Source organism: Catharus ustulatus, chromosome 1 (assembly GCF_009819885.2).
Source record: "Catharus ustulatus isolate bCatUst1 chromosome 1, bCatUst1.pri.v2, whole genome shotgun sequence".
NCBI classification, from domain to species: domain Eukaryota; kingdom Metazoa; phylum Chordata; class Aves; order Passeriformes; family Turdidae; genus Catharus; species Catharus ustulatus.
The window spans coordinates 90,668,809-90,696,579 of NC_046221.1; the positions used below are offsets into that span (position 1 = coordinate 90,668,809).

The following is a 27,771-nucleotide window of genomic DNA, read 5'->3' on the forward strand; positions in this document are numbered from 1 at the left end:
AAGCACACCCTAAGTATCATCCTCTTTATCTGCCTTTGAAGACAAAATGAAGTAATTTTAATGTAAGATGCTAGAAGCAGTTATTTGGAGCAGGCAATATCAAGAGCGACAGGATTACTGAGTAACTATTTTCCCCTCAGATCCTGTAAGAGGCAAAGAAAAGGGAGAAAACAGAAACAGCTTAACTCACCAAAAATCAAACCACTGCATTGCCCTCTTAGCCACTGAGTGTTTTGGGATGAAAGACTGAAGATTACATCAGTGCAATAAAAGCTCGCTCTGTCAAAGCAGTACACTACTCAGAAAAAAAAAACCCCAAAACCCCAAAGAAACAAACAAAAAAAAAACCTCACCAAAAAATGAACAGATTTACCCCAGCATCAGAGGCAGCAGCAGAAGTTAGAACAGGTAGAGGTGTAGAGTAAGGGGAGGGAGATGGAAGGGTTAAAGGCATTAATGCAGCCATTAGAAGGAAAAGTTGTAGCAATACAAGCACTGTAGACTTCTCTTTCCCACCCCTACCCCCCCTCTTTTTCGTTCCCCTACTCCTCTCTTCCCAAGCTGGATCAGTGTGTAGGGAGGGCAGTCATCACGCCATCCTGAGCAGCAAGAGCTGACGTTGGACGAAGCTGCCAGGTAGCTGAAAAAAGGCACAGAAGGCAGCTGATACTCACTTTTCAACGGTTTGTGTTTTTTTTAGTCTGTATCTGGACTTCAAGCAACACAGCGCCTGAGACAGCTCATCTGAACCACACTGTATTGCAATACTCGCTCTACTCAAAGAAAAAGACTCCACTGAGCAGCAGAATGCTGCCAGTGTCGCAGCTAGGGCTACAATACAGAGCCTTTTTGTAACATTGCAAATTTCTTTCTGTTCAGATATTTGAAATACATACATACACTTATATATTAGTTCTTCCTTTTTCGAGGACAACTTTGGCTTTTTTTTTTTTTCACCCTGATGTGACTTCTTCATCTTGGAATGATGGGGATCTTTCTGGCTTATATTGGATTCATTTTCTTTTCAGTTATGTATATTCAACAAGGACTTTCTACTCAAGGTAAGATCATTTATTGCCAAATATTTGTGTGTCTGGTTTGCTATGCTAAAACAGACTGAGAACAGGATTGGGGTGGGGGGCAGCGGGGGGGTGGGGGGGGAGGGAAGGAAGAAAGGGGAAAAGAAGGAAAATAACAAAAATGTGTAAGAGATGAGGACACCAAGCATCAGGTTTACATTTAGTTTGTACAAACAATATTGTGTGTAAATAGAAAAAGAAGTGAGAAGTTTTCCCAAAGTAGGAATATAAAAGGCTTCCTTTACTTAAATTCAAAGGGGAAAATAACAGGTACCTTGCAGAAGAGTGAAGGGGTGCTGGGGAATGGACATGCATGTGTTTGGGTTGTGCATGTTGTTTTACAGGCATGTTTGCATACAATAACCACCTATCCATGCATGCATAATTATTGCGTTCAGACCAAGTACCGGCTGGCTAAATCTACTGCTTCTCTTAAAATATTGCAGTCTCCTTCCGTGCTGTGTTCCCTTTCCTCTCTTATTATCCTGCAATCCTCAGAGTCAGACCTTCATTCCAATTCCGTGGCTATGTGCATTTCTACCGCTCTGCCCCAACCGAAAAAAAAAAAAAAAAAAAAAAGGAGAAAAAGACAAAATCGACTTCTTTGAATACCTCCCCCACCCTCGTCGCCTTCCCCCTCCCTCTCCGCCGAAAGGCGCGCCTTGCATTTCAAGCAGCCCCGGCGCCGCAGGAGCGGGTTGCTCGGGACCCCGAGGCTGCGGCGCCGCCGTCAGCACCATGGAGAGATCCAGATCGCGCCCGCTGCCCCCGCCTGGTCCTGCTCCTGCTGCCCCTTCCCACCGCCCGCTCCCCCTGCTCCTCGCCCTCCCCTGCCCGCAGCTCCCGCGGCTTTGCGCTCGGCGGTGCCACCGGGGGGATGCCGCCAGTGTACCCCTCTGTGTCCCCACGCCGCTCATAAGTACTGACCAGGAAGGAAGAGAAGGAGCAAACTGAAAAAAAAAAACAAAAAACCAAAACAAACTAGCCCCAAATACACAAAATGCACGGTCCTTCTGGTAGTTTAACTCGGTGACTAACAATGGCTGGCTGGTGGGGGTGTAGGTCAGAGAAAGGGGGACCGTGGAATACAAAGCTAGCAGTTTTGAAAGTATTTGTTGCCAGGCACAAATGTAAGGGGTAAGACAAGTAACACAGGTTACCAAATTATCCCACCAGTTCCAGGTTGGCTAGGAAGACTGTATAAAGAGAGAGGAAGAGGGGAGGAGACAATGAGCAATATTTCTTTTGCATCACATTTCCTTCAGATCATAATATGCTCTAGTCAATCTGTAGCAGCTCATAACAGCGACACTGCAGTCTTTCCAAATTTTCCTCTTCTTGAAACACAGCATTTATTTATCAGATTGTTTGTCTGCAGTTCCCCTTACTTGACTATCATGATTCACTATGATGCACAATTTTAAAGTGAGTGATAGGAAGGACGAGAAGGAAATAAAGACTGAGACTTAAAGAATTACTGATGTCATGGACAATGTCTATCAGCATTAGCTTTTATACTTAGCAGTGGTAAACTGAAATGGGCAGATCCTGTGTGTTGAAGGACTGAGATACAAATATGAAGGTTCGCTCTAGAAAGTGTCTGCTGGGACTAAGAAACAGAAGGTGAAATGATTTTGGTCTGATTATGCAAGCAGAGGTTCTCAAAATCTGAGTAACTAAGTCAGGTAAAGCCTTTGAATAGGACGTTTGACGAGTGATTGTAACACTCACTCAGAGGAGTACCCAGTGGTGCCTGTGCCAACAGCTGCTTCAGCTGGCTATGGAATGCTTAACAATTTACAGGGCTACAGCTCAGCCCTACAAAATACAATAAATCAGTCTGAATTTTTTCCCTCTCCTAAAGTGGTCTGGTAGAAAATCCCTCAGTGAATCTGGTGAAATACTGCATTCTGCCCAAGGGTATTCAGACCTAATTATGTGAAACTTCACCAGCTCATGGGAGCAAGCAGGGGGATCTACAGCATTTCCCATGAGCAGAATTGAGAGTGTAAAGAGGGTGGATTTGTGCATAAAGGAGGGAAAAACATACCTGGGTGTGACAAAAAACAGGGGAGATAATGTGTGGGAAACTTGGGGGGGGGTGGGCGGGAATTAAAAGAGTGGGAATAAGAAAAGAAAACAGAGTATTTAAAAAGTGATGCGGGGGGAGGAAACAATAAAAATGACAACACAAGAAGCAGAGTATAAAGGATTGGAAGGTAGCAACATGTTATGCATTTGTTTTACAGCAAAATTCACAGAGTTTCCCCGAAATGTCACGGCCACTGAAGGGCAGAATGTGGAGATGTCTTGTGCTTTCCAAAGTGGCTCTACTTCGGTGTACCTTGAAATCCAGTGGTGGTTTCTGCGGGCAGCTGAGGACCAAGAGGCTGGAGCTGAGGTGACAGGCACTCAGGTACTGATCCTCTGACATGGGTTCCTAAAACCATCTGGAGAATGCTACTGAAAGGATGGGGAGGAAAGAGGAGAAGGGAAGACCAGAGGGAAGGAGCAGAGAGAGATTCTGTATCTCCCTAGAGACTTAATTTTGACTACGAAGTTGGAGAGCAGGAACCTGCAGAGAAAGATGCCCACCTCAGGGGTTGGTGCCTGTCACTTCCACAATGTAGCTAGGGCTGGTCACAAAACCACACAGGTTTTCCAAAGTCTATTTCTCCAACCACCCCTCTCCCTCTTGGGTTTTTTGTGTTTTTTTTTTTTTTTTTTTTTTAATTTTATTTTATTTTATTGTTGGTTTTTACTATTTAATTTTCACTTGGAAAGTAGCTGTTCAAAGATTACTCCTTGTGAGAATTTTATATTTCCCATGTGGCAAGATCCTACACGTACCTTCCAATTTCCAGCTAGAGCAGTGGAGTTGGCAGCCCTAACTCCGTATGCACCTGCTATAGGAGGGTACACGCAGGAGGGGGAGGGGGGAGGCAGAGGGGGAACCCTTGCCCCTAAAGAAGTAAAAACCCAAAATCAGTCAACAGCGTGATTTCATCCTTCTGAGTGGGACAGGAAGAGCCATGTCCACTAACACACAGGGCCATCCGGGAACGCTGCTATCTCCTCACCAGGTTCTGTACAAGACGTCCATGCGAGGCGGGAGAGCGGAGGGTCCGCGGCTCCGCGCTCCTCGGCCGCCCGTGCCGGCTGTCTCCGGCTCTGCCCCGGCTGTTCCCGGCCGTCCCCGGCTGTTCCCCGGCCGTCCCCAGCTCTCCCCCGGCTGTTCCCCGGCCGTCCCCGGCTGTTCCCCGGCCGTCCCCAGCTCTCCCCGGGCTGTTCCCCGGCTGTCCCCGGCGCGGCCCGCAGGTGGCAGGCGCGCCGCGCCGCTCCGCGGGCTCCGCGGCGGGGCGGGAGCGGGAGCGGGGCGCGTAGCAGGGCGGGGGCCGGAGACCCACGGCGGTGCTCCTTTCCCTGCAGGTGGAGCTCCTGCCCGAGCGGGACCTGGACAGCGACGGCACCAAGATCAGCGTAAGTGTCGCCCCAGGGCGCGGGCAGTCCCCGCCGGCCGGGGATCCCCTCCCCAGTCAGGGCTCGCCCCGCCTCCGAGCGCCGAATCTGTTCTTGCCCCGCATCGCCTCCCCATGCGCGCCTCAGACTTCGGGTGGATGGCAGCCTGCAGCTCTACGGTTGGACTCGATGATCTTAGAAGTCTTTTCCAACCTAAATAGTTGATTCTGTAGTTCTGTGACCACTTCCTTGACGGCCCTAGCAGAGGGTGTCAGGACAGCCTTTCCCCATGCAGATCCCCACACCCTTGGACATAGAGGCATCGACTGGCATGCCTCCATTGGAAAATCTTGTTTGTACCCTGTGGAGAATTCAGCCTGCACCCATCCTTGCCTTTCTTGTCTTCATTTACCCTGGGAACTGCTGGGTCTGCCTTAGCACTCCAAAGTTGGTTTTAAGGCTGAGATTTGTCCATGAAGCTGCACTTTCCTTTAACGGAATGTGCAACTGCTTAAATGGGTGTTTTGTCAGGTCCATACCCGCTGGCAGAAAGAAAACTCAGAAGGGCTTTGGACCAAACCTCCCCATTGGGAATAATTTCAACTTTTGGCCACGAGACTCTGTTTTACAGAGTGAGATTCTGACACCAGAGTTACCAATCTGCTGCTTGGAGATTAAATCAGAATCTTATCTCAACAGAAATATCAAGCAGCGTTGCTCCATTCCCCTTCCAGCTGTTCCCTGCAGGGAGATTATGCCTTCCACAGCCGACTCACGCCCTGAGTCAGGCACAGCCAGAAGGCTGCTTCTGACCTCAGAATAGGTCAGATCCTCCTCCCTCAGCATCCCAAGAAATGTATGGTGGTGGAATGACGGTGTGGTGCTCACTGCAGTGGAAAGACACAGATACTTAGCAGATACTGAGCATGAATATTCCCTTTGAGCCCAGAGGGGTTTTCCCTTTCTCTGGCACAATCGCTTTGGAAGTACTTTGCAGACAAGGCTTGAAGTACCAGCAAAGCTTAAAACAGCAACAAATAAAGGGGAATAATCACTGAAAAAATCCTTTACTCTGCTGGTTTTTGATGCCTACAAATAACAAGCCAAATAATTACATCAGGTCAAAGTGCATCTAAATATAGCTGAGAGGCATTTACAAATGAGAACTCAGGTATGCTGCGTTCAGTACAAATGTATATTCTAACCATATTTACATTTTCTGTAATATTTCTCACTATCAAGTAGAAACGATTTGTGTCATGGACCACATCTTCAGTTGCATTTATAGACTATCTTACAAATGAGTCTCACTTGTGGTCCTTGGATAGTATTCCACTTGACATAGAGCTAGCAGATAATTCATTCCTTATCAATACTGGCTCATTGAAATCCCTGAAGTAAGCCATAAGAACTGAGACACTATATAGCCTGTAAAGCTTGTCTCATCTTTGAAGTTACAAATCACTTTCATTATGTGTAATAATAATTCATGAGAAGATATTTACAGTGCTCCTATAAGTTTGCATAAAACATTTATCTTTGTAATAAAAATAGTCAACATTATGTACCTGTCTAAATCTACTTTTTACCTACTTTTTTACGAATGTAGCCAGAAGTTTTTTTGTTGTTTTTGTTTTTTAAGGTATACACAGCTCCATTAGTACTAATGTAAAATATCATCATGAAAGCTAAAGTACATTTAATAAGTATTTTTTTCAAAATGCTAGATGTCTGCTGAAATACACCATTTCTGTCTGTTCTAAATGATAAAGCAGCACAAACTGAAAACATGCATATGTGTTGCCCGCAGCAATTTATACATTTCAAATGCAAAAGTCAAAACCAATTCTGTTTTTCACCAGGGCTATGCAGCACTGTTGACTTCATGGCTCTTGCATAGGAACAAATGGAGACTCAATATGACCTACCAATCCTCTTTCCATTCATATAAATCTTCTTTAATCCTTTTGCTGAACATGACTTGTTCAGTAGAGATGTATTATTACTGAATAGAATTTAAATAGCTATCCAACATTTTCTGTGCAATTAATATTGAATACATTATGCCTGTAAGTATGTAATCCATACTTTCAACTCAGTTTGCCAAGTATAAATTCAGAGCTGGGTACAACACAACAGGCTGTAAAGTCTGTCCAGTACCTTAAAGCAACGACATATTCATGAGTATTGCTCTTCCATTTATCAAGAAGGAAGAATAGGTGCTTTTCCAACTCTGGTTGCTACAGCAGGCCAAGCTGTCAGAAGCAATATATAGTACAATCCCCAATAACATGTGTCTAGCTTCAGTCTAGCAGTTCTCTATTTTTGTGATTTACCATATATTCATCATCTTGATGTCTCATTATTGGCTGTCATTGATACGACACGAAGCAACCTTTGTGTCCTTGTCTATGTTATGGTCGAAGTAAAGGAGGTTCAGAAGTTCTTCAAAGCTGAAGATTTTTATCCCACTGAGTACCTTTTAACTGGCTTCCTGTGGGAAAACATATATTAATTCAGATAGAGAGTAATAGAAAATTAATTAAATATAAATTCTCTAAAGTGATGAACATACAGAAAGGAACCTGTGTTAACTTTTCCCAGTGCATCTTAATATCTTTCACACGTTTCTGGAGGTATAATTTACTTATGTGTGTTTTAATTATTGGAAATAAAAATTTTATATTGTCCTCAGGTATTAGAAGTAATTAAAAATAAATCAGGAGTCTTATTTTAGCTGGCACCTCCTAAAACAACTCTGAATATGTGCTTCTATTAAGTACACAGATAAACAAGACAAACAAGACAAAAGAAACAACCTGACACAATACATCTTGTTATCATTAACAGAAAAAATACCAACAGTGTAGACACACTTGAAGGAGACAAACAATGTAAAATATAGTTTCAATGTAGAAAGAGTACAAGCTAATCTAATTAATAGTTATTAACATAGTTTAAATCTTGGCAAACATCTTCAACAAAATTGTTAATGCACTAGTTCAGAAACTGAATTATTCAATAAAGCCAACTAACTGGAAAGGTTTAACCAATGAAGTGCAAGGATACTAGGTTTACATAAGAAAGCTCATAAGGAATGTTCATGATCTTAAGCAATTAATTGGAATGAACATGGTAGTTTGGGGTTTTTTTCTGAGGGTAATTAGATTTCAGAGCAAACCGTCTAAGCAGATTTGGAAAGATGATGTCAGGCATCCTACAATTAGCCAAATTCATCCTTGATGTAACTTCCCTGCAGTAAGCACAATCACACCATTGAGCAAATCGGTGCTATGCCCATAGAGTTTTTCCTAAGAAAGAAGAATGCATGATGATGTTTTTTTCTCTGTTTTTTTCTTGTTTTTCTTGGAAAATTTGCAGACAGTGAAAGTACAAGGGAATGACATCTCCCACAAGTTGCAGATTTCAAAAGTGAGGAAAAAGGATGAAGGCTTGTATGAGTGCAGGGTAACCGATGCCAACTATGGAGACCTTCAGGAATACAAGGCCCAGGCATTTCTCAAAGTCAATGCTAACAGCCACTCTCGGCGAATGCAAGCCTTTGAGGCATCCCCGATGTGGTTGCAAGACATGAAACCTCGTAAAAATATCTCAGCAGCTGTTCCAAGTAGCATCCACAATTCCGCCAATCAGCGTGTACGTACCACCTCCAGCCCCGAAGCAGCAGCCAAAATTCCCAAACAAAGTCCACAATCAGGTATGGTAAAGCATTTTGAGCTTTCATTTGATTGCTTACCAGCATGTAAAAGGAGGTTAAACCATGAGGTAACCAGGAATTGTTACTAGGAAGAGTGTGGTGCTCATTTGTTCCTCCTCTCTGGTTCTGTTCTTCCTGCTATCTCTTTACTTCCCAAAATCTGAAGAATAAAATTCTGAGCAGAAGAAGCAAAAAACCTTAAACTTCTATACATAGATTTTATCTCTACCAGTTTTACCCACCTAAGGCTAGCTCTCAAACCAAAGTCTAGTTTTCCCTGTAGTGTGTGGAGAGACAGGGGCATGTCAGAGAATGACTCATCTGATTTTAAAATGTCTAAGCATGATTAAGTAAATAAAACACTCATCCAGATGTGTTCCTTCCTAAGTTATTTTACACCAGTCACCTAACTTATATCTTCAGCATTTGTTAAAATTAACCTACTTTCGCTGTCAATCCTATTTTCAAAAGAAACTTCACTTCTGAATCTAAGCAGACCTTAGATACACCAGGTAGTTTCTCTAGGCTCTAGAAAGACCATGGCTGTGCCAGAGAATGTGTGTTTGTCATCTTCAGATGCTTGATCACTGGCTTTGAATCAAGGGTTAAAATGGCAGTACCTCCATTGTCTGTCATGTAGAAATTAACATTCTATACGCCCTTTTGGGGAGACTTTTTTCAGCACTGCATACATAACCTATAATAAATATCAGTGTTCATTTTCTACATTGATACCATAAAATTTATGCTTATGCAAAGGTATGTGAATGTACAGGACGTGCAGTTCTATATGGTGGCAATAGAGAAATGGACAAGACAAGAAACTGAGATGTTGTAAATGATTAAATATCCTCTGGAAATCAAACTGTGCATGTTTAAAGGTTTCTGAGTTACTTCTGTTTACACCAAGGGCCACTGTAAGGCACAAAATCACAATCTACCTTAAAATATATAGTGAAAGCTAATTAACTCTGATGAATCATTTTACTGCTAGTGTGTTACTAAATCAAAAACTGAATCCAACAAATTTTATAGCACACCTATTGTGAAATCGCTTCAAAGTTACAGGCAAGAAAAGGTAGACTTTTTTATAAGGAAAATGCAATTCCTTACAGATTAGAACAATACAATTATTCATATCAAAATTCTTATTACTGTTAGAAAAGGTGATGCATATACTATCATTATTTTATCTCTATATACACTTTTTAAAATTTATGTAAGTTACATTCAGTTTTCTTTCCCTGAAATAGAACCATTTTCGTTTTTAAGCTCTTGCTTGAAAACCACCTTTCTACCATGGCTTTCTTTTCAGATGAATGCATATACTTCTTATTTTCGATTGGACTCATACATTTCAAAGAAGCAGACTATTCCATAAAGGGAAAAGTCTGCTTTCTGTTCCACCCTATGTGAAATTAATTAAAATAATCAAAGAGGTTTATGAAATATGTTGCAAGACTATATTGCATTGTGGCCAAAGTGTGCACAAAACAGCTAATCCCCTAAATTATTTTGGATATATAATGTACTCTGTAGTATCGTTTATGTCCAGTCCAAGCAATGTCTTGGCTGATTACTGGACATTTCTTATTTGCAGTCTTGTGGGTTATTAAATTGAAAGGTCCCTGTTTAAAAAAAAAAAAAAATCTTTAATTTTTTACTTGAGCAAGAATTAGTAGGAACAAGTACAGACAATCTTAATAAAAATAATGTAAAAATTGAATAGAGCTATAGTTTTATTACTGAAGAAATAAAAGTGTATCAGAAATCACTCATATGCTTTTAAAAATCAGTTCAACAGTTGAGAACCAAGATTTGCTTTCCTTTACTTGAGAACATCTTTGCCTTCCAGATGTGGTGAGATTTGGATTTTCATTCCATTTTACAGTTGTTCTATAGTAATTAAAATACCCACAGGAGCACAAAGAAATTGGGAGTTTTAGCTTTATCTAACTTAGAGGAGCAGCTTCAGCTGAGGGAGCGAATATGTCAGTTGTGAGACCTCAAAGAAAGCAGAAATGAGTTGTCGTAGATGTTAATAGGATATCTTTTTATGATGCAGAATCAACACAGCCTCCTGACTTTATCAAATGAGAAAATCTTCCCCTCTTTAGCATCATGTTAACCATATTTGTGCATCCACTGCTGTGTGATTACATTATATAAGCAATGTATCCATTCAGCCTAGAACCTAGAAACATGCTTGAATACAAATGTATCATAATTAAGGACATATTTGTACTTGGAAGACATACAAACTGTGATGTTAGTTCATGTTGAGTAAAACACTGACTTCAGCACTAATGCTTGAAGAGAAAAGTACAATTAACCATAGGTAATTGTAACAAGTATTCTCCAGTACTGAGAGCTGGTACGTAGTTATTGGCAAACAATAAATTTTACTGCCATGCTCACAAATTCTTGTGAAATACCTTTACAACAATGGAAAACACGACACTGTATTGGGAATTCTGTATTCAGCTACTGCTGAAGAACTGAGCTACTAATATATGAAAGGTTGACTCTGATTATATGAATATTTTGTCTCCAAATTTATTTTTAAAAGGTAGATAACACTCTACTCCTTCTATCCTGAAGTACATTGTAGAATTTTGTTTATTTCTTAAAAATAGATATTTATTATGTAGCTCTATGAGAGCATTTTGCAGACACTACCATTTTAAAACATCAGCACTTCCCAACTGAACAGATATTTCTGTTATTCTCTTACTTTGCTCAAAAGTAAGAATATCTGTGATAACTGTCAGGAAGCTATATAGCCATAGCTGTCAAATTAAAGTGCTACAAGGCCCATTCATTATTTTACACTGCTCTGAAAAATATTATCTCTGTATAAAAAAAAGTATATTTATTACTGTAAGCATCATGGAGATTCAATACAGGAAGAAATAACTAATGAAAACATCTACCACAGAGAGTCTTCACATAATATACTAAGAAGCACTAAATAACTATGTAGAAGTCAAAAGAGTCGGGAAAACTGAAGTCAAAGCCAACACAGCCTGACCCTTTCATTTTGTAATTATGGGCAAATGAAGTAATCATCACAGTTTAATAGGAATCTTAGTAATTTGCCAGAGTAATCTGCATACATAGGAAAAATACCCTATGCAGGTGGAGTGACAGACATGTTTTTTTTTCCTGAATAATTCATAAGAACCCAACTTAGTCCAAAGGTAAAAGTGCAGTTATGACAAAGTTTTGCAATTCTAAAGAATTAAAAGGGTCCAAGAGCTAAAATGAGTGCAGGTGAAAGGAACGAAATAATCTCCAAGCTGCAGCAAATATCATTGTTTCATGGATACAAATCTAAACCAACTCTGCTGCCTGCATTCAAATCACTGAACATTTATAGCAACAAAACCAGCTGAAGAATTTGTTATGCTGAGAATATCCCCCAAGCTCTTCCTGTTCTGCCAATGCTCTGCTAAAGCACTCAAAGCCATTAGTTGCTTTTCAGACTCAAGAAGATCAGTCTCAGAGAATTACAAAGGAAGAAGTGACAATTAGGTCAATTTTCTGCCTGCTTATATACAAACTCTGCACATTTCTACCAACTTTTTGTTAATTCATGAATTAACAAATTCATCTATTAAGCTATCTACATGCCAAATCTTCTTGTGATGATGGTAGAGTTCCAATGAGTGACTTGAAAAGGAACTCAGAGGAGAAGGTGGTACTTACTTAGGCAGAATGACCTGGATTCTTGGCATCATAAATCATACTGAGAAGCTTATCATCAGGCATTAATGCAAAAAAAAAAAAAAAAAAAAAAGAAAAAAAAAAAAAAAAAAAAGAGGATATTTTCTTCTTCAGTCCATTCATACTGATAAACTGAGGACATTACTTCCTAGGAAACTTTTGTCATCAACCTATTGTAAGCACTAATTTTATGTCCAGTTTGGAATCTCTTAGGATATAAACCAGTTTCTATGTTGTGGGGTTTTTTTTTAAATTCTTTTTAATTTATGTTCTATCTCCTCTCAAAGCAAAGAAGCAAAATGTCTGCTCTAGCCTCCACCAAGGTGACAGCCACCATTACTGCTTTCTTCCCTAAAAGAATCTTTGGCTTTCATAGTTATTGTTTTAGAAACTGAGTGGAAGCACCAACCATTACTGTGATTGTGGCATAGCAAAGTCATGTCTCTGTTTCCTTTGGACTTCATGAAAGCAAAAGTTGTGAACCTTATTCAGTTGTTCTCAGAAATACTTGCAAAAACACTATTCCAATTTACGCCTGTATGCACTACAACCTCTGTTTTTTCTTGAAATACATACATTGATTCCCTCTTCATGATAAGATGCTGCTCTACTTCTTTTAGCTTCTCAAAGTAATGGAATCAATTCAAACCATTTTAGTTGGTGTAGCCCTAGTAACTACTTAGCTCTTGACCTTAAAACTGTAAACATCTTCTGAGAAGTGCTAATATGCTCTTAATAAATTCATTGACAACATCTACAGCAGTTAACCCTCCACTCTTTGTTTTTTTAGGTCAGGATTTCCAAAGTAAAATCAACTCAATAATGCCTTATGTTTCTTTTAAAAAAATACGTCTTAATTTCTTACATGTGTACTTATTGATGGAACAAAATGCATACAAAATACTTAAAATCCTGTTCCTAGTGCTTAGTATACCTAGACCCAGAAACAAACTCTTCTTGGTGTTTCTGCAGTTCTAACTCCTGTCACAAGCAGAACATTATCTACTTTTTGTAGCCATCCCTCATTGCCAATGCCAATCACCAATACTATACCACTGTCAATTTCTATTCGTTTCTATCCCTCTTATAAAATCACAAGTTGAAAAATTAAGAAGAGAAAGCAATCACCAGCCACTACTTGTTCCTTTTTCTTGTTCTACGGGTTTGAGCAGTTGTGCAATCCCACATGCCCATACCAGACTGATTACTTGAGTATGCTTTTTTACAAACATATTCTTTCTGAAATCAGAGATATTATTTCCAAACTTAGTTATGCTCATGGTTAAACACTAATAATAAACTGCAAGAGAAAATAATTGTCTTCTGAAATTTCTTGAGACAATAATGGACTTTGTTGTTAAGTATGTGACAGCATCACTATACCTCATATTTCTGCAAAAATGATGGCATTTGGATGCTGCATTAGTTATTTTTCTCTTGTGAAACCAGTTACGAAACAGTGAGAACAGACACAGTTGAAACTAAATGTACAAAGAAAATAATTTTGCCCATTACCAATCTGCAGTGCAGTTTGTATAATGCACATGGACCGAGATCTATACTTCTAGCAACATCTTGTTACATACACACTTAATCATATGTCTTCCTCTCTTTTAGCTGCTTAAAAATAAACCTTTCAGACTAACTTACATTTAGAATAAAATTCACATACAGAGGTCTGGTAAGAGTCCACTCAAGAGCTCTCAGAGTAGCAGGATCAAAGTAGTTCTGTTCCACATACCTGATACAACTTTATTTGGTAAATACCACTAGAAAGATTGCAGGTGGGCATACAATCAGTAAACAAAGAGAAGAAAATAAAGGAAGAAGATAAAAAAAAAGGGTGGGTGAAAGATGTGTATGATTTGTTTGTCAGCTCACTCAAATTGCTTTTCATTGCTTCACAATCAGACAGATTGCACTGGGTCATCAGAGATTGCAGCATATGTGACAGGGGCTGCTCTTGAAATAACTGATGGGATTTCCTTGCTTCAGAACACAATCCATTTGTTACTTGACAGATATACAGCAAAGCTGAGGATATTTTCGCTTTTTTCGGATGAAAAACAGGAAGTTTCCCATCTATGGTGCCTCACTTCATTATGAAAATCCTTTGCATCACATAAAATGAAAAAGAATGGGTGCAATTATCTACTGGCTGGAACGGATACAACTCTGCTGAGGTCTAAAGGATGTCATTCATCTAAAATAGCAAAAAAATGGCTAAAGGATGAGGATGAAGATGAATTCTCTTTTACTCATAATGTGAGAGTGAATTATAAGAAGAATTGAAGCTTTGCCCTGCTTGTACCACCTGAAAAAGTTTAGGATAGTGAAGATTTCTGGGAACTGAATAAAGGGAAGGAAAACACCTGAAAACTCCTCATGTCAGCTCACAGATTCAGGGGAAGAGGGCATTTTTAATCACGGGTCTTGTTGCTTCAGTTTGTTTTTTTTCTGTGTGCTTTTTCATCACCTTTGATCAACTTTTTTTTCTAGAGTTTCTCTTTGAAACCTTAGCCTAGACTAGCCAGAAAGCTCAACAATTTCAGTGTCTTCTTGTTCCCTAGAGAGGGATTTTATATTTGATTAAATAATTTTAAAGCTTCAAAGATATGCCTGAGACTGTTACTATATTTACACTACAGTAGTGATCAATTAATTCTTCTTTGTTGATGATAAAGCTGGATGGTATTTGAAGAGCAACTAATGTTCTTACTGCCTGTCTTGAGAAGACTCTACTCCAAACTCCATTTTACCCTATCATAAGGAAGTTGCCACTGTACTTTTTGGCAGTGCAAATTGTTATCCTGTCTCTGTGTGGGTGTTCTAGTCAGATCCATCTCACTGAAGTTTGTTCCCCCACCTACTCACGAATGCTACTATCTTGGAAAAAAGCTGCCTAATTTTCTGTGAATAGAAGTGTGAAAGTTAGTTGCACAGCCCCATTTACAGTGCTTCAAACGTTCAATACGTGTGTTCATCAACCAACAAAAATACAAAGAAAAAATCTGGATGCTACTTCTGCTGCCAATCCTATTTCTACCGCTGTGGTTACCTCAGCTGCTGTTGTTTCCTGTGACACTGACTGAGGATTTTGATCACCAAATCACAGCCGCAGGGCTATAAGGATTATAAAAATGACTCCAACAAGACTACAGAAGATGGTGTATCCATCTCCGGTTCATTCTGTGAAAGAAATTGTTGAAAAGACAAAATATTTTGTCAAGGAGCAATAATAAATCAATCATGAAGCCAAGAACTAGCACTAAGTCTTGCAGGGAGCTATACATTCAGAGTGTGCAAGACCGTTTAGTAGAATTATAATGTTAGATAATATGACTACATAGGTTTGTGGCTGTCTGAAACACTGACAAAATAACAGGTCAATTACCTATTTTGTACTTTTCTGAATTATTACCACACATTCAATATCTACTATTCAGTGACCATCTTTTACCTGAAGAATCTTTGAATATTGACTAATGATATTTCATGGTTATGATTGATTCCACATCTCAGATGTATTTGGCACAAATACTTCGAGCTTCGTTCTCACAATACACCATTTTCAAACTAGTGTACTGCGGTTGTAGGGGTGATTTTTTAAAAAATCTATTAGCATGCATTTTTTTTTTTTTAATTTGCGAAACAGAAATAACAAGGGTGAAGGCTTTGAATTGTGAACACTGATTAAGCTCTAGCAGTTTAAAATGTTGCCAAACAAAGTATTTGTCTTGCTACAGTCAGAAGTTATTGCCCCAAATCTGGATGGAGAGAATACATGTCCACTGCTCAGCTTTCCTAGTTCACAGTGTCAAACCTCTATATTGACCTAAAGGCATCTATGACACCTGATAAACTAAATCAGAGCTCTTATATTGAGAAAGGTGAAGAGATAGCACAGGGTTTGCTTGTATTACTTTTACTATTGGAGATTTAATTTCCATAAGAGGGGGAGGCAGGGAGATGGAGGCACTATCATCTTAAACTGCTCCAGCTAAACCCATTAAAAACTTGTGAGTCATAGCTCTTAGACAGAGGAACCTTCTGTTAGTCAGAGACATTGTTCTGATCTCTATAACAACTGCATTATTCACCAGGAACACAAAAGATAAGAGGAATGGTCCTTGCCTCAAAACACTTACCATCTAGGAATCAGACAGAAGAAAACACACATCCAATGGAAATCTAGCTGAATTCCATGAAAATAGCTCTTATATAAATGATATAAACAGGAGACCATGTTGACTGTATGCCAAACATATGCCTAAGTGTCAGGTGTGAAAATTGAGAATAGGGGGAACTGCATGTCACATATTGAAATATTTTTGAAAAATCATAATTTTTACTCTATCTGTGTTACAATCCCCTCTTTTTATATGTTTTTCATGACAGTGCTATTGAAGATGGTAGTGTAATATTAAGTATCAGCCACCTAAATTTTCTTTCCAATGGATGAAAGTATTAACGAGATACAAAAACTAAAGGGGCAAAAGGACAAGTGCAATTCTCTTTTTCTTCAAATAAAAGTCCTGTTGTAACTTTATGGTATCTTTCAAAAATGGCTCCATTTACTGTTTAATTAAATGTGGCATATATCAGATATATGCACGTTTATACATACATTACAAAAATGCTGAGCAGTTTGTGTTGGAATCATGTTTAGTTACAACAGCACAAGCTAGCTACTAAAGAAAGAGTCAATTCAAGCATTTTTGTTAACAGCCTAAATTCCACCTTCATTCAGTATAGGGCATATGAAAGTATGGAAAGAAGATGAGTTACCACAGAACAGTCAGAAAAAAATTCATTTGCTTCAGAATCAGCCGTTTCATACAGATAAATACAAATGTATCCGCTTATATTTTTTTCTGTCACACTTTAAAAAGGTCTAAGATATTTTTTATCCCTGGTTTTGAGAGATAGGATGAAAGAGAAGAATGAGAAGGAAAAGTGGCCAGTTCTGATAAGAGCAGTCAAAAAACCTACTGCCAGTTGTTCTGAAACAATACCAATTATCAATTGCATTTGGTTAAGCTTACACTCCTCCCCCTCAGATTTGAACTACTGCAACAGGCATTGTTTCCTGGACTGCTTCTCACACAAGTTTTATTTAAGTAGCTAACACTGATATTTCACAGACTATATGAAAACTATATGAAAACCCCTCTTTTAGCAACCATTTTCCCAAAAAATACTCTCTCACTGAAATAGGACCAGCTGAAGTCAATGCATTACTTGCACATGTGAAAAGATTTTAAAACTTTGAAGTCCAAACACTAGCTAAAAGAAGGAAGAGAAATAGGATGTCTGCTACAAATGGCTGATGTTTGGACATTTGTGACTGTATGTAGAATATCATTCTCTTGAGAAAGTCAGGGAAGGTGGAGAAATTGGCTAAGTACACTTGACCAGTTAATCTTTCTGAAAAAGCTGTGTTCAAACTCAACAGTCACTTTTGGCTGTTTTAATCAGAAATGTACAAAAATCTATAAATGTTGATGAACTGCCCATTTTAATTATAGGTTTAAGGATCTCACACCTCCCTCATGAGGCAAAAGGATGACAGGGTTGAATCAATTTGGTGATCTTGTTTTCATCTTTGAGAAAGACATTAGAGATTCTCTTACCTTCTTCATAGTGCATGATGGCCCAGTTAGGAAGCCTGACTCTACCCATGAGGTTTAAGAACGAGACATGAACAAGAGCACTTTTTAAAGATTTAAACAGGGAATGATGACTCTCAGATATGTTCTAGTAGAAAGACAAAAATGACAAGAATTAAATGTTTCTCTAGGTGAGAGTTAATGTCAGGAATGATGTAAAAAGATATCTGAATGCAAAATTCCCACACCAGTATACCCTCAACGCTACTTCTGTCCATCTTGGCATTGTGAAAATGCGGAAGTTATTCAACGTCCCACTCCTCTTTCTTTCTCCTTTCCTACTGCTATCTGTTGTCCTTTTATAGTTTTACTATGGCTTGTTCTGGACCACTACCTGAAGCCAAGTATCATTTTTCCTACATGCCACCAGTATTTGAAGTCTCTAGTTTTTTCTCTTCCAAGTATTTCCACCTCAAGTTTGCATTAGAGCATAACCTGAGGTGTAGCTGACAGCAAGGTAAAGGCTGTGACCTGCCTTAACCCACAAGGGCTCCTGAAGTTATTGTGGCTCAGATTTCTGGAAGAACCCTCTCCTCTGTTTAGGGTTGGAAAGTTGTAACTGTTTTTGCCCCATTGCAAGACTGAACACCTCTGGGTGCCTTATCTAGCAAAAGCTAAGGATTAAGCATCCACCTAGAATTCCATCTCTCTTTCTCATCCCCTCTTCTGGGCATCACTAACAGAAAAAGAATAGACCTTGGATGAACAGAGCTACATGCTGAATGCAAAGTCTAAGTAGACTTCAGGGAAATTGAGTACATTACGTGTTCTAAATTTCTTCTGGTATGTGAGACAAATTCATTTGCCTTCCGCAGTATGTGATGAACAAATCACACTATTTTAAGCTGATTACTGTACAACCAATGGAGAAAGATGGAGTAAAAGCCTTAGCAAAAGGGTCTTCATTGAATATGAATGACACTTACTGCTCATGTTCATTCAGTCATTCAGTTCCCCAAAATCAAATGCAGGTGACTGAGCCCTAAAACACGGTTGAGAAGTCATTCCCCAAAAGAGGTAAAGGGGAACTTTACACTTGTGGATAAGAAAATTTCTTCCTGAGTGTGGGTATATTTATCCCACCACTGCAGAAGATACATACACAATTGTGATTTATGCAATTCAGAGAAATAAGAATGATAGGAGTTAGTAGACCAGAGGGGAAGAATCTATTTATTGAAAACCTGTGTGAGATATGTTCAAATAAAACTTCAAATAAAATCAGCTGTACTTGATTTTACCTAAATTTATGGAAATAAAACTGCAAATATCCTCCAAGTAATCTTATGGTTAATTTATGTCCCAGTAAAATTAAGGTAGGTATCACATGAACTTTTACTTACTTTACATGGAAAAAATGCAAAATTTTGATTTTGTGTGGTTTCAACTGGAGCTGACAAGAAGAGTATTTAAAATCTAAAAGTATAAAACAAAGCTAAATTTTACATAACCAGACCTTTAAAGATGGAAACATCATACCCAACACAACCTAAATATATGTCTCTGAAATACATGTATCGATATAAGTACAGGGAATCTGGGATGAACTTTTCTGTGACTGGCTGTATTTCTCTTGTACTGGTCGGCACAAATCCAGGACTCTACTGAGGCATTACTCTTTCCTGTGACTGGTGGGTTACTACTTGAAGGAAACTCAAGGATACCCTAACCAAACATATATTTAGTAAAGTACTAAAGAAATGCTCTAGAATTTTTAAATTCCTTCTGTTATTTGTATGAGAATGCACTGTGCATTTTACACACAACTGCAAGGAGACAATTTTCAGAGGCTCTGAAGGCATTGAGGCTCAGAATGCTGAATGCTGAATGCTATTACATCCCAGAGAAATCCTAAACCTTAGCACAAGGAATGCCAAACTTGCTAAACTTCAATTCTGGCAGATGCAAACTGTTTGAGATCCAGGCTGGTTTACCACGTAAGGCAGTCTTAGAAATAGAAAATTTTAGTTCCTGAGGCAGCTGCTTTGTTCACAATTCAGTGTTTCATCCAATTGTGAAAAATAAATGGACAAAATTAATCAACCATCCCTGCTTGTGTCCCCAAATCCCATGTATCAGACACAGATTTGTCTGATCAATATCTTAGTGAAGGCAAGAGATCATGCCTGGCTACACTCAGGCATGGAATGAGTAACTACCTTTTTGACCAGTTGCATTTTGCTAAGAATTTATAACTTCTGGTGGCTTTATTTTATACTTAGATGCTCTAAAATTAATTTCATTGACAGAGCAAAATTGTTGTTTGGCTGTGGGATTCATACACTATGAGCCTTGAAATACAAGCATTTGTGACAGAGACTTCTTTGTTTTTATTTTAAACTCCAGGGTCACAATTATTTATCACTATTTTTTTTCTTTGTGCTCCTAACATTTAAGTAAATCATAAATTTGAATAAAACACACTTTCAAGCACTTTAATGGCATGAGCTAATCATTCATGCTGTTGCACAAAAACTCATCATCACATGCCTTTGGCTATATAACATTTGTTTACAGAAGAAAGCTAAGTATTTCAGGGACATTTACCCATTTTGGATATATGTTAGGAGCAGGAAATAAAAGACAACTAATGGGGATTTACATATTCACAAGAAGAATTTACTGGATCCTCGTGGCTGACAGGCCAAACTGTGAGAGTGGTGAGAATGTCAGACCCACATCAAGTGGACTTTAACTAATAATGTAGAAATAATACACACATACATTACATGACAGTTCTGAGTGACTGTCTTCGAAGATTACATAATTGCAGTCCAGCTTTACCGAGTGTTGTTGACCTGCAATAAAATTTCTTTTAGCTCTCATTCTCTTAATTAGAAAATAATGCTTGAAATGGTGGGATAATGAGTAATCAGTTTAGCAAATCCACATCCAGATAGACAACTTACATTAACATGCTCACAGTTCAGGTGATACTGTTCAAATCCTAGTCAGAATGGTAGACTGAATTTTGGATAGAGTGGAACTTAGTCTCTGATTTAAGCACCCTATGACTTCCAGATTCTAAGTCAAAATGGAAATTTATGGATAATTTTTGTCATTTTTTTTCAAGATAAAAAATCATAAAATATGAGCAAAAATTACAGAACGAAAAAAAAAGAAAAATATGAAAAAGCTGCTTTCTGTTTTGCTATATTCTTGTTCTACTTTTGCAGCTTTCACTCTTACAAAATCTTAAAAAATACTTAGGTTCATGAAAGAAAAAATACAATTCTTTATTCTCTGGAAAATAAAAATGAAACTTAAGTATACTAAATTTATTACTTAAATTTATTTCATAAATTATAACTGAAAAGATGAGGGCACCTAATATCCATATATGTCACTATATATTGCAAGTCAATTTTTTGTGGAGTGATATATGACTGAAAATTTCTCTGTCTGGATTAAGCAGCATTTTGGAAACTATTAAATCAGATTAAGATCTAATAACCAGTTCCCAAAACCTTGAAGAGGACACTATTACAGTTTTTTCCAACAATCCTAATAACCCCTTTCTTCATATAGAAACTGAAATTGTTTCAGTTGTTATTTCCCCTAATTTTTTCCAATGTGTTCAGAACTGCTTTAGCTTGCACTTACTGCATGTACTCTAATCTAAATCCCCTGCAAAATAGACAAACTTGCTGTTTAAAGAAGATGTAGATTATGTAAAATGAGTTGAAGTCATGATTTATGCAGAAATTGAACATTATAAATAAAAAGGTTATGTATGTGCATCATACATTACCCCTAATTTGGGCATCTCCAGTTTGCCTTATTGAAAAAAACAAAATGAAAACAAAAATCAGAGAATATTTGGTCTACAAATATGGTGCTGCTTTTCCCACTGTGACATATTTTGAGTTTAATTTTTTTATATCATACTTTTTCTCTTCTGCACATTCCAGCTTTAAATTTTCAACTTTAACCTTATTAATTGTTACAAAAACTCTTTTAAAATGCATTCATGAGATTCTTCCAAGTTCCATTATATGTATTTTGTGCATATGAAGTGTATCTCCAAAGACCTCTTTAGAGCTATATTAAGTCATACTTCCTTGGTTCAATCAAAAAGAAAAAATACTAAATGGAATAAAACAAGTAAAAATAATTCAATACATCAGGAAATGATCTTACATTAACAAAGATTCTAACTAAGATTTGCTAACCTCATTAGGGAAAGAAAAGCCTTCATAAAAATCTGCCAAATGACAGCTTTTACAGAGAGAACAGTCATGCTGCAGTAAAACGAAAATCAGAAACTGAACTCTTAGGTTCAAGATCATGAATACTGTCTGTTTATTTTCCTGTGTACAACACACAGAAAAAGTTGCAGCAAATTTGTTTGTGCATCTGTTTGTTTGTAGTACAGAACAAGTGTCCTGAGAAGCACAGCGAACTATGGCAGTGTAGTGTAAGTAATCTTACCAGGCAAAAGAGCAGTAGGCTTCCCACTCACGTCTTCTTTCAGTGGAAACTAAGCTCCAAGTTCTCCTGGACTTCTCTTGGAAAAATGTTAGTAATGTCTTTGAGACAAATTTTCATTTAAAAGTTAATATTTGTTTAGCAATTCAGTTCACACATGTCTAATTGAAATATCATTATTGCTTAGGTCTTGTGTGTGTGACAGAGGATTTAATGTTTTATGGCAGCCACTACGTGTGTAACATCTCACACCCTATATTTACCAAAGCAAGCAATGTTTATCTAAAATATGTGATTTGGTTTAATCCCCCTTTCAAGAAGGAAAAAATTACTAAAGACAGGTACGGAAATACTTCTTGCTTCACTTATAGTCAGCAGATACAGAGAACGGTGTTACATCTGAAAACTTTTAAAAAATCAAGCACTTGCCTGGATTTCTTTTTGCTTTTATTGTGTATATTCCTAATGATAAGATAAATGTGCTTTTGGGGTCTGCAATGAAATCCATAATTTAGTTTAATATAAAGATCTTTACAAAAATATCTTATACATGATTAATAGATTAAAAACAAACAAACAAACAATAATTTATTACAAGTCTGTCATTATAATCGATTGCTTATAACATCATTGTTACCCTTTTATAGGGCTGATGCCTCTAACCATCAATAATATTTATCCTTTTCAAATATATGACACAGATATAAAATCTATTAATCATGCATCAACCTGTTATAATCTGAACTTCTACTTACAGTGCTACCAAATTACATTTATAGTTTTGACCTCAAGTAATTAGTTTCAAATTCTGAATGCAATTCTAGATGATACGGGGAGTTATCAAGCATTGAGACTTGGCATGTAAGACAACTAAATACTCATGCCCTTGGTGTGTGAACATTTCAGTTTAATCACTCTAGTCCCAAACAGTTTCATTTTCCTAGCATACTAAATATAAAGTCATGGGTTTACAAATAATTATATGAACCATTGTTTTCATAGCTTTTAAATAAAAGAAAACAAAGTTTGGGATAATATGATTTCTCAAAAATAAGTCGTCCAAACCTTTTGGCAGTCTGTTTCCCCCTTGTAAATAGCACAGCCATTTACCTGTATCTCCTTTGGTTTACAAGAAAACACTCTGTAGCCACTAGATGACTTTTTTGTTAACAGTCAATGATGTGATGCTGGAAATGATTTTGTAAAGAACACTCTGAAGTAGAAGGTGTTTGGCTTTGTTCCTCTTGGTTTATGGTTTCATTGGGTAACACTGTTTAAAAAGACAGATGAGAAAAAAAGAAAAAAAAAAAGCAAATCAAAACAAAAAAACCTCCCTGGGACTGAAATACTTTGTATGTGTTGTTATTTGCAGTGCATGCCAAGACATTCATGGGCACCAGAGCCAACCTGGCAAGCTAATTAAATAAATAAATGTATATGTTTAAAACAGCCTTATAAGGAGCATTGGAAATCTGCAAGATGAGCGAATATCTTATAACTTCTTCCGCAGGTGCGAGGATAGCTACAAGCCATGGACTTTCTGTCCTGCTTCTTGTTTGTGGCTTTGTGAAGGGTGCTTTGCTTTAATCTAAAAGTGCTGACTTTTTCCAATATCACTTTCTCTTCTTAAAGCAAAGAGCAAATCGCCTGTAAAATCCACGGAGCGGACAGCAAAGTTGACCCTAACCTCCAACCACCACTCTGCACCCAATGTACTCTAAATCTCTACACAAGGAGCACCTTCTTCAGGAAGTACAAACAAAATTACTAAATAAATAAATTAAAATTAAATAAATATAAAAAAGAAGAGGATACCACATGTTTTCTTGATATACCTTATTTTCTTTGGCGTATCACTGATATTTTATTTGAAGAGAACTGGTGTGATGTAATCAAGCGTTTTGTAACAGCAAGACCTAGTTTCCTTTTCTTTCGGCAAGGAGAAGCCTCATCCTTGACTTCTCAGGGGTTGGCCTGCGAGTCCTCAGTATTACAGAATTAACCATGGATGACATTTGATTTCCTACGCTGAAAGAACCGAACCGTTCCAGCCTGGAAGCAAAAAGAGGCCAAATAATGAAACAAACCATAGTGATTTAACATAAATAGAATACACAGAAATTTTATCAAAAAGCCTTTTTTTTTTCTCTTTCTTTTTTTTTTTTGTGAAGAATAGGAAGGAGAAAATATATTGTACAAAGGAGCTCAGCAGACTAGGGAATATTGTTTCAGAGAAACCTTTCAGGATATTTTACTTTTGAGATTTTTTTTCTTTTTGCTTTTCAATACATTATTCTTCCCCCCCTTTGGGAATTTTTCCTGTCTTTCTGTTTATTTCTTGTTCAATGGTGGCAAGTACCAACTTAGGCCAACCCCTGATGACTATGTGGAGGTTTATATATATACATCCTTTTGTTTGTGTGTGCGTTCTATATTTCAGTGTGTTTTCTCTAATTTTGCAACTCCTGTATATGCAAAACTAACTTAAATTCTGTAAATTGCTTACAGTCTGTGTGATATAACTTCAGAGTAGACATACTTTGGTCCTCATGCAAGTCAGTTTTTAATATTATCTATATGTCGTGCCACCAAGAAACATCTTTATTTCCTTTTTTGACAAAACACCACTTTTTAGTTTGTAATTCCGTAATGTGTGGATTTTGTAATGCATATCTTCACTTTGACTGGTTTGACCCCCTTCAGCCCTCTGTTTACTCTGTAAATGCACATTAAAATTTGTTATGGTCTCTAGACAATGAATTATTTTAGTTTGTATGTTGTGTTGGAGTTCAGATGCTGAAAGCTCTTTGAACTTGATGTTTATAGAAGATGAAGTGATTCAATCACTAGAGACTGTAAAATGCAGGTTTGCAGTTAAATACTGCATGTAAAAGAAGGTTAGAAACAGAAAAGAGACAAATAAACCAGAACATGTCTTTAAGGATGTTCTTTTGGTTAAGAGTTTTAGGGAAGTGAATTTATTACACTGATAAAATATATTTGCATCACAGCTCTTCTACATGGCCAAAGAAGTGTCTTTCTTTGCTTTTTCTGAAAGTGGATTGTCATTATTCATTGATATTCTTAATTAAAATACTTTTTGTCTGTGAACTGAATGTGAGAATTTTGCTGTTGAATGATGTAATATGTGTTACATGAATTACATTCATTAATGCAGGAAGCAAAAATTACTACCATTTGCAGCTGCAATCAGGAAGGCTTTTTTTTTTTTTTTCTTTTTCCTGTCTTTCCACTGATGCTGAAAATTCACACCCTTTCATTTATCATCACAGACAATCACATACACCACATGCTTATTATGATCTATTTATAGCTGCATTAAGTAGCTGCAGTGTGGTCAGCTGTGTGATTTCTCCTCACTTTGGAAGTACTGTGGAAGAAATTTAAAAGTATGTTTTACCAGTCTGTGGGCTACAGGCGTAACATTTTATTTGAAAATGGTCATAAATCTGATGTCTTTCCCCATTACTTTCAAAGGATAAAGATCAAATAAAGGCATAGAATAAACATTTTGTTAAACTTATGCTTTGGAAGAGGATAACATATTTGCACAGATCTAATTTCCCATAAATTCTCTAGTATAAGCTTGACTGGGAATAGTCAGTCTTTCTTCAGTTTTGGATAAGTCTTAGCAGTAATAAAGAGAGTGCAAGTTTGGCATCATTCAAACAAATCAGGAGAAACCTTTGGAACAAAAAGGTCAAAATTTCTTTAATTTCAACATAAAATTTATGACCTATTGGAATGTTGTATATTGAGAAAGCTTTCTCTCCATAGTTATAACAGTTTATCAACCTACTGACAAAGAAATTAAAAACTGTCCCCATTAAAATGTTCAGAATCAAAACCAATATTGTGGATCAGAGATGACACAAAAAGGAAAAAAAGAGTAAGGGGTCGGAGCTTTTTTGAAGTCTCACTTTCTGAATGTACCTGTGGAACCAAACTTTGAGAGTTCTGGAGAAAAATCTCCATTTTCTCTGAAACGGATATCTGTGACTGGATGATGTGAGAATCTCCTGCTTGGGGCTTGGAAACTTCAGTTTCCGTTGGTCTTAACTAGAACCAAATGCTTGATGTCACATGTGTTTCATTTGTTTACTGTATCCATGTATCTTGTATGAATATTCCATGTATGCACATAGGGACTACCCATCATGGCATATGGCATTTAACAGCACAGTTTAGCCTCAAAGTTGCTACTATGTTAAACTGATATTGTGTTTTGCTTTATGCTGTTAGCTGCTTGGATAAAAATCACCATGTACTAGGAATTCAGATTAAATAATGAGCTGAAATTAAAAGCAGAATTCTAGACGACTTGGATTAGTGTGATACAAGCCAGGAAGACTTTCCCATATTGCGATCTGCTCTTGTTACAACTGTGTCAGAAAAAAAAAACCAAACAAAAAACAAAACAATACCAACCAAACAAAAAAACCCTGAAAGCCCACAATCACAAAAGAAATCTGTAGGACTTTTGAAAAGCCTTTAAATTTTTCATGAGATGCTAAGAGGACATGTAAATTGTCCTCCTTGCCCTCTCAAAGCAACACACCCAAATTCTTCAAATGAGGTTGATCCAACTCTTCTGGCTGCAGATCTAGAGCATGGCTTTAGTTTCTCCCAATTTGTGTGGATGCAGCAGCAACGTCTAACAGGAGTAGGTATTACATTTCTAAATTTTAAACTGTGTCTTAACAGCTGTTCTTCAAATTGAGAAGCCACCTGGAGCTCCTAGCATTTCTCAAAATGGAAGCTAAAATACAATAGACATCCTTGTTTCTAAGAATTCTGTTGTAAGTAATATTTAGCAATGAAACTACTACAATTTTTTTCCAGGTGCAGTTCTACTTTGGACTTTACACAAGTAGATTAAAAAAAAAAAAAAAAAAGTGGCTTAATTAAATCCTGAAAAGCTCCATGTAGAGTATAGGGTGTCTAGAAGGACAATTTGCATCTAACAGCGATAGCATCTCTCAACTTCATGTCCTTAACCTTTTTACAAAAAGAGTCCAGTTTTGAGGTGGTCTTTTACATGACTCATGCTTCTCAATTTGTGTCCCCAAATCTCTTTGTTTGGTGACTTTGTTCAGGTTGTTCCAACAATTTTATTTTTGATAGAAGAATAAGCATGGGTGAGTATGAAATAAGGTATATTGTATTTCAAGGTATATGCCATCTACACTCACACGCTTTGAGATCTGATGTATAATCAGGCTGAAAGAAACATGTTCATGAGATGTCAATGACAGTATTTGTATTACATGGAAAAAAGATCCATGGCATTTTGGTACTACTGCCAGGGATTAGTATTGCAACAGAACCTGTCTCAAAACTTCTCCTTTTCAGTGGGTTACCAATATTCTTTTAAGCTCTTTATGCATAAAAGTTTTCATAACATGTCTGAATGTCTCTTTCTTGATTGTATTTGGTAGACTTTGTAAAGAAATTTGTGAAGCACAAGGAGGGCTGAGACCACGGATTGAAAAAAGCTTGGCAGACTAATTTAAGATTGTCAGTTCCTCAGGGCTCCTATTAAGAAACATATTAGGTAATTTGAATGATAAACACTGAATCTATCAGAAGTAATTGTTATTTCTTTTTCATTCTCAATATTGAATATTTACATTACAGCACTACCTGAAGGCAAAGATCTGAAGTAGGTATA

At 37.5% G+C, this 27,771-nt stretch overlaps 1 protein-coding gene across 3 annotated transcripts; it reads left to right on the forward strand.

The window, feature by feature from the left end:
* Positions 1-563: 563 nt before the first annotated feature.
* On the forward strand, positions 564-25,190 carry VSTM2A (V-set and transmembrane domain containing 2A). 3 transcript variants are annotated; one of them, XM_033053834.2, is made up of 5 exons: positions 564-1,061; positions 3,329-3,495; positions 4,509-4,559; positions 7,920-8,256; positions 23,590-25,190. In XM_033053834.2, the coding sequence occupies exons 1-5, from the start codon at positions 983-985 to the stop codon at positions 23,664-23,666; spliced, it is 711 nt and encodes a 236-aa protein (XP_032909725.1). In that variant the 5' UTR covers positions 564-982; the 3' UTR covers positions 23,667-25,190. The 3 variants fall into 3 exon arrangements, with proteins under 3 accessions (XP_032909725.1, XP_032909716.1, XP_032909736.1); XM_033053825.2 differs by having other exon boundaries at positions 23,712-25,190; XM_033053845.1 differs by lacking the exon at positions 23,590-25,190 and adding an exon at positions 23,452-23,583.
* Positions 25,191-27,771: the final 2,581 nt, after the last annotated feature.

What these genes read in the sequence shown, in the direction of transcription:
- VSTM2A (XM_033053825.2), top strand. Translation starts at nt 983, where the DNA reads ATGATGGGGATCTTTCTGGCTTATATTGGATTCATTTTCTTTTCAGTT. An exon ending in ACAAGGACTTTCTACTCAAG is followed by an intron (nt 1,062 to 3,328) that starts GTAAGATCATTT and finishes TTTGTTTTACAG; the next exon opens with CAAAATTCACAGAGTTTCCC. An exon ending in GCGACGGCACCAAGATCAGC is followed by an intron (nt 4,560 to 7,919) that starts GTAAGTGTCGCC and finishes GAAAATTTGCAG; the next exon opens with ACAGTGAAAGTACAAGGGAA.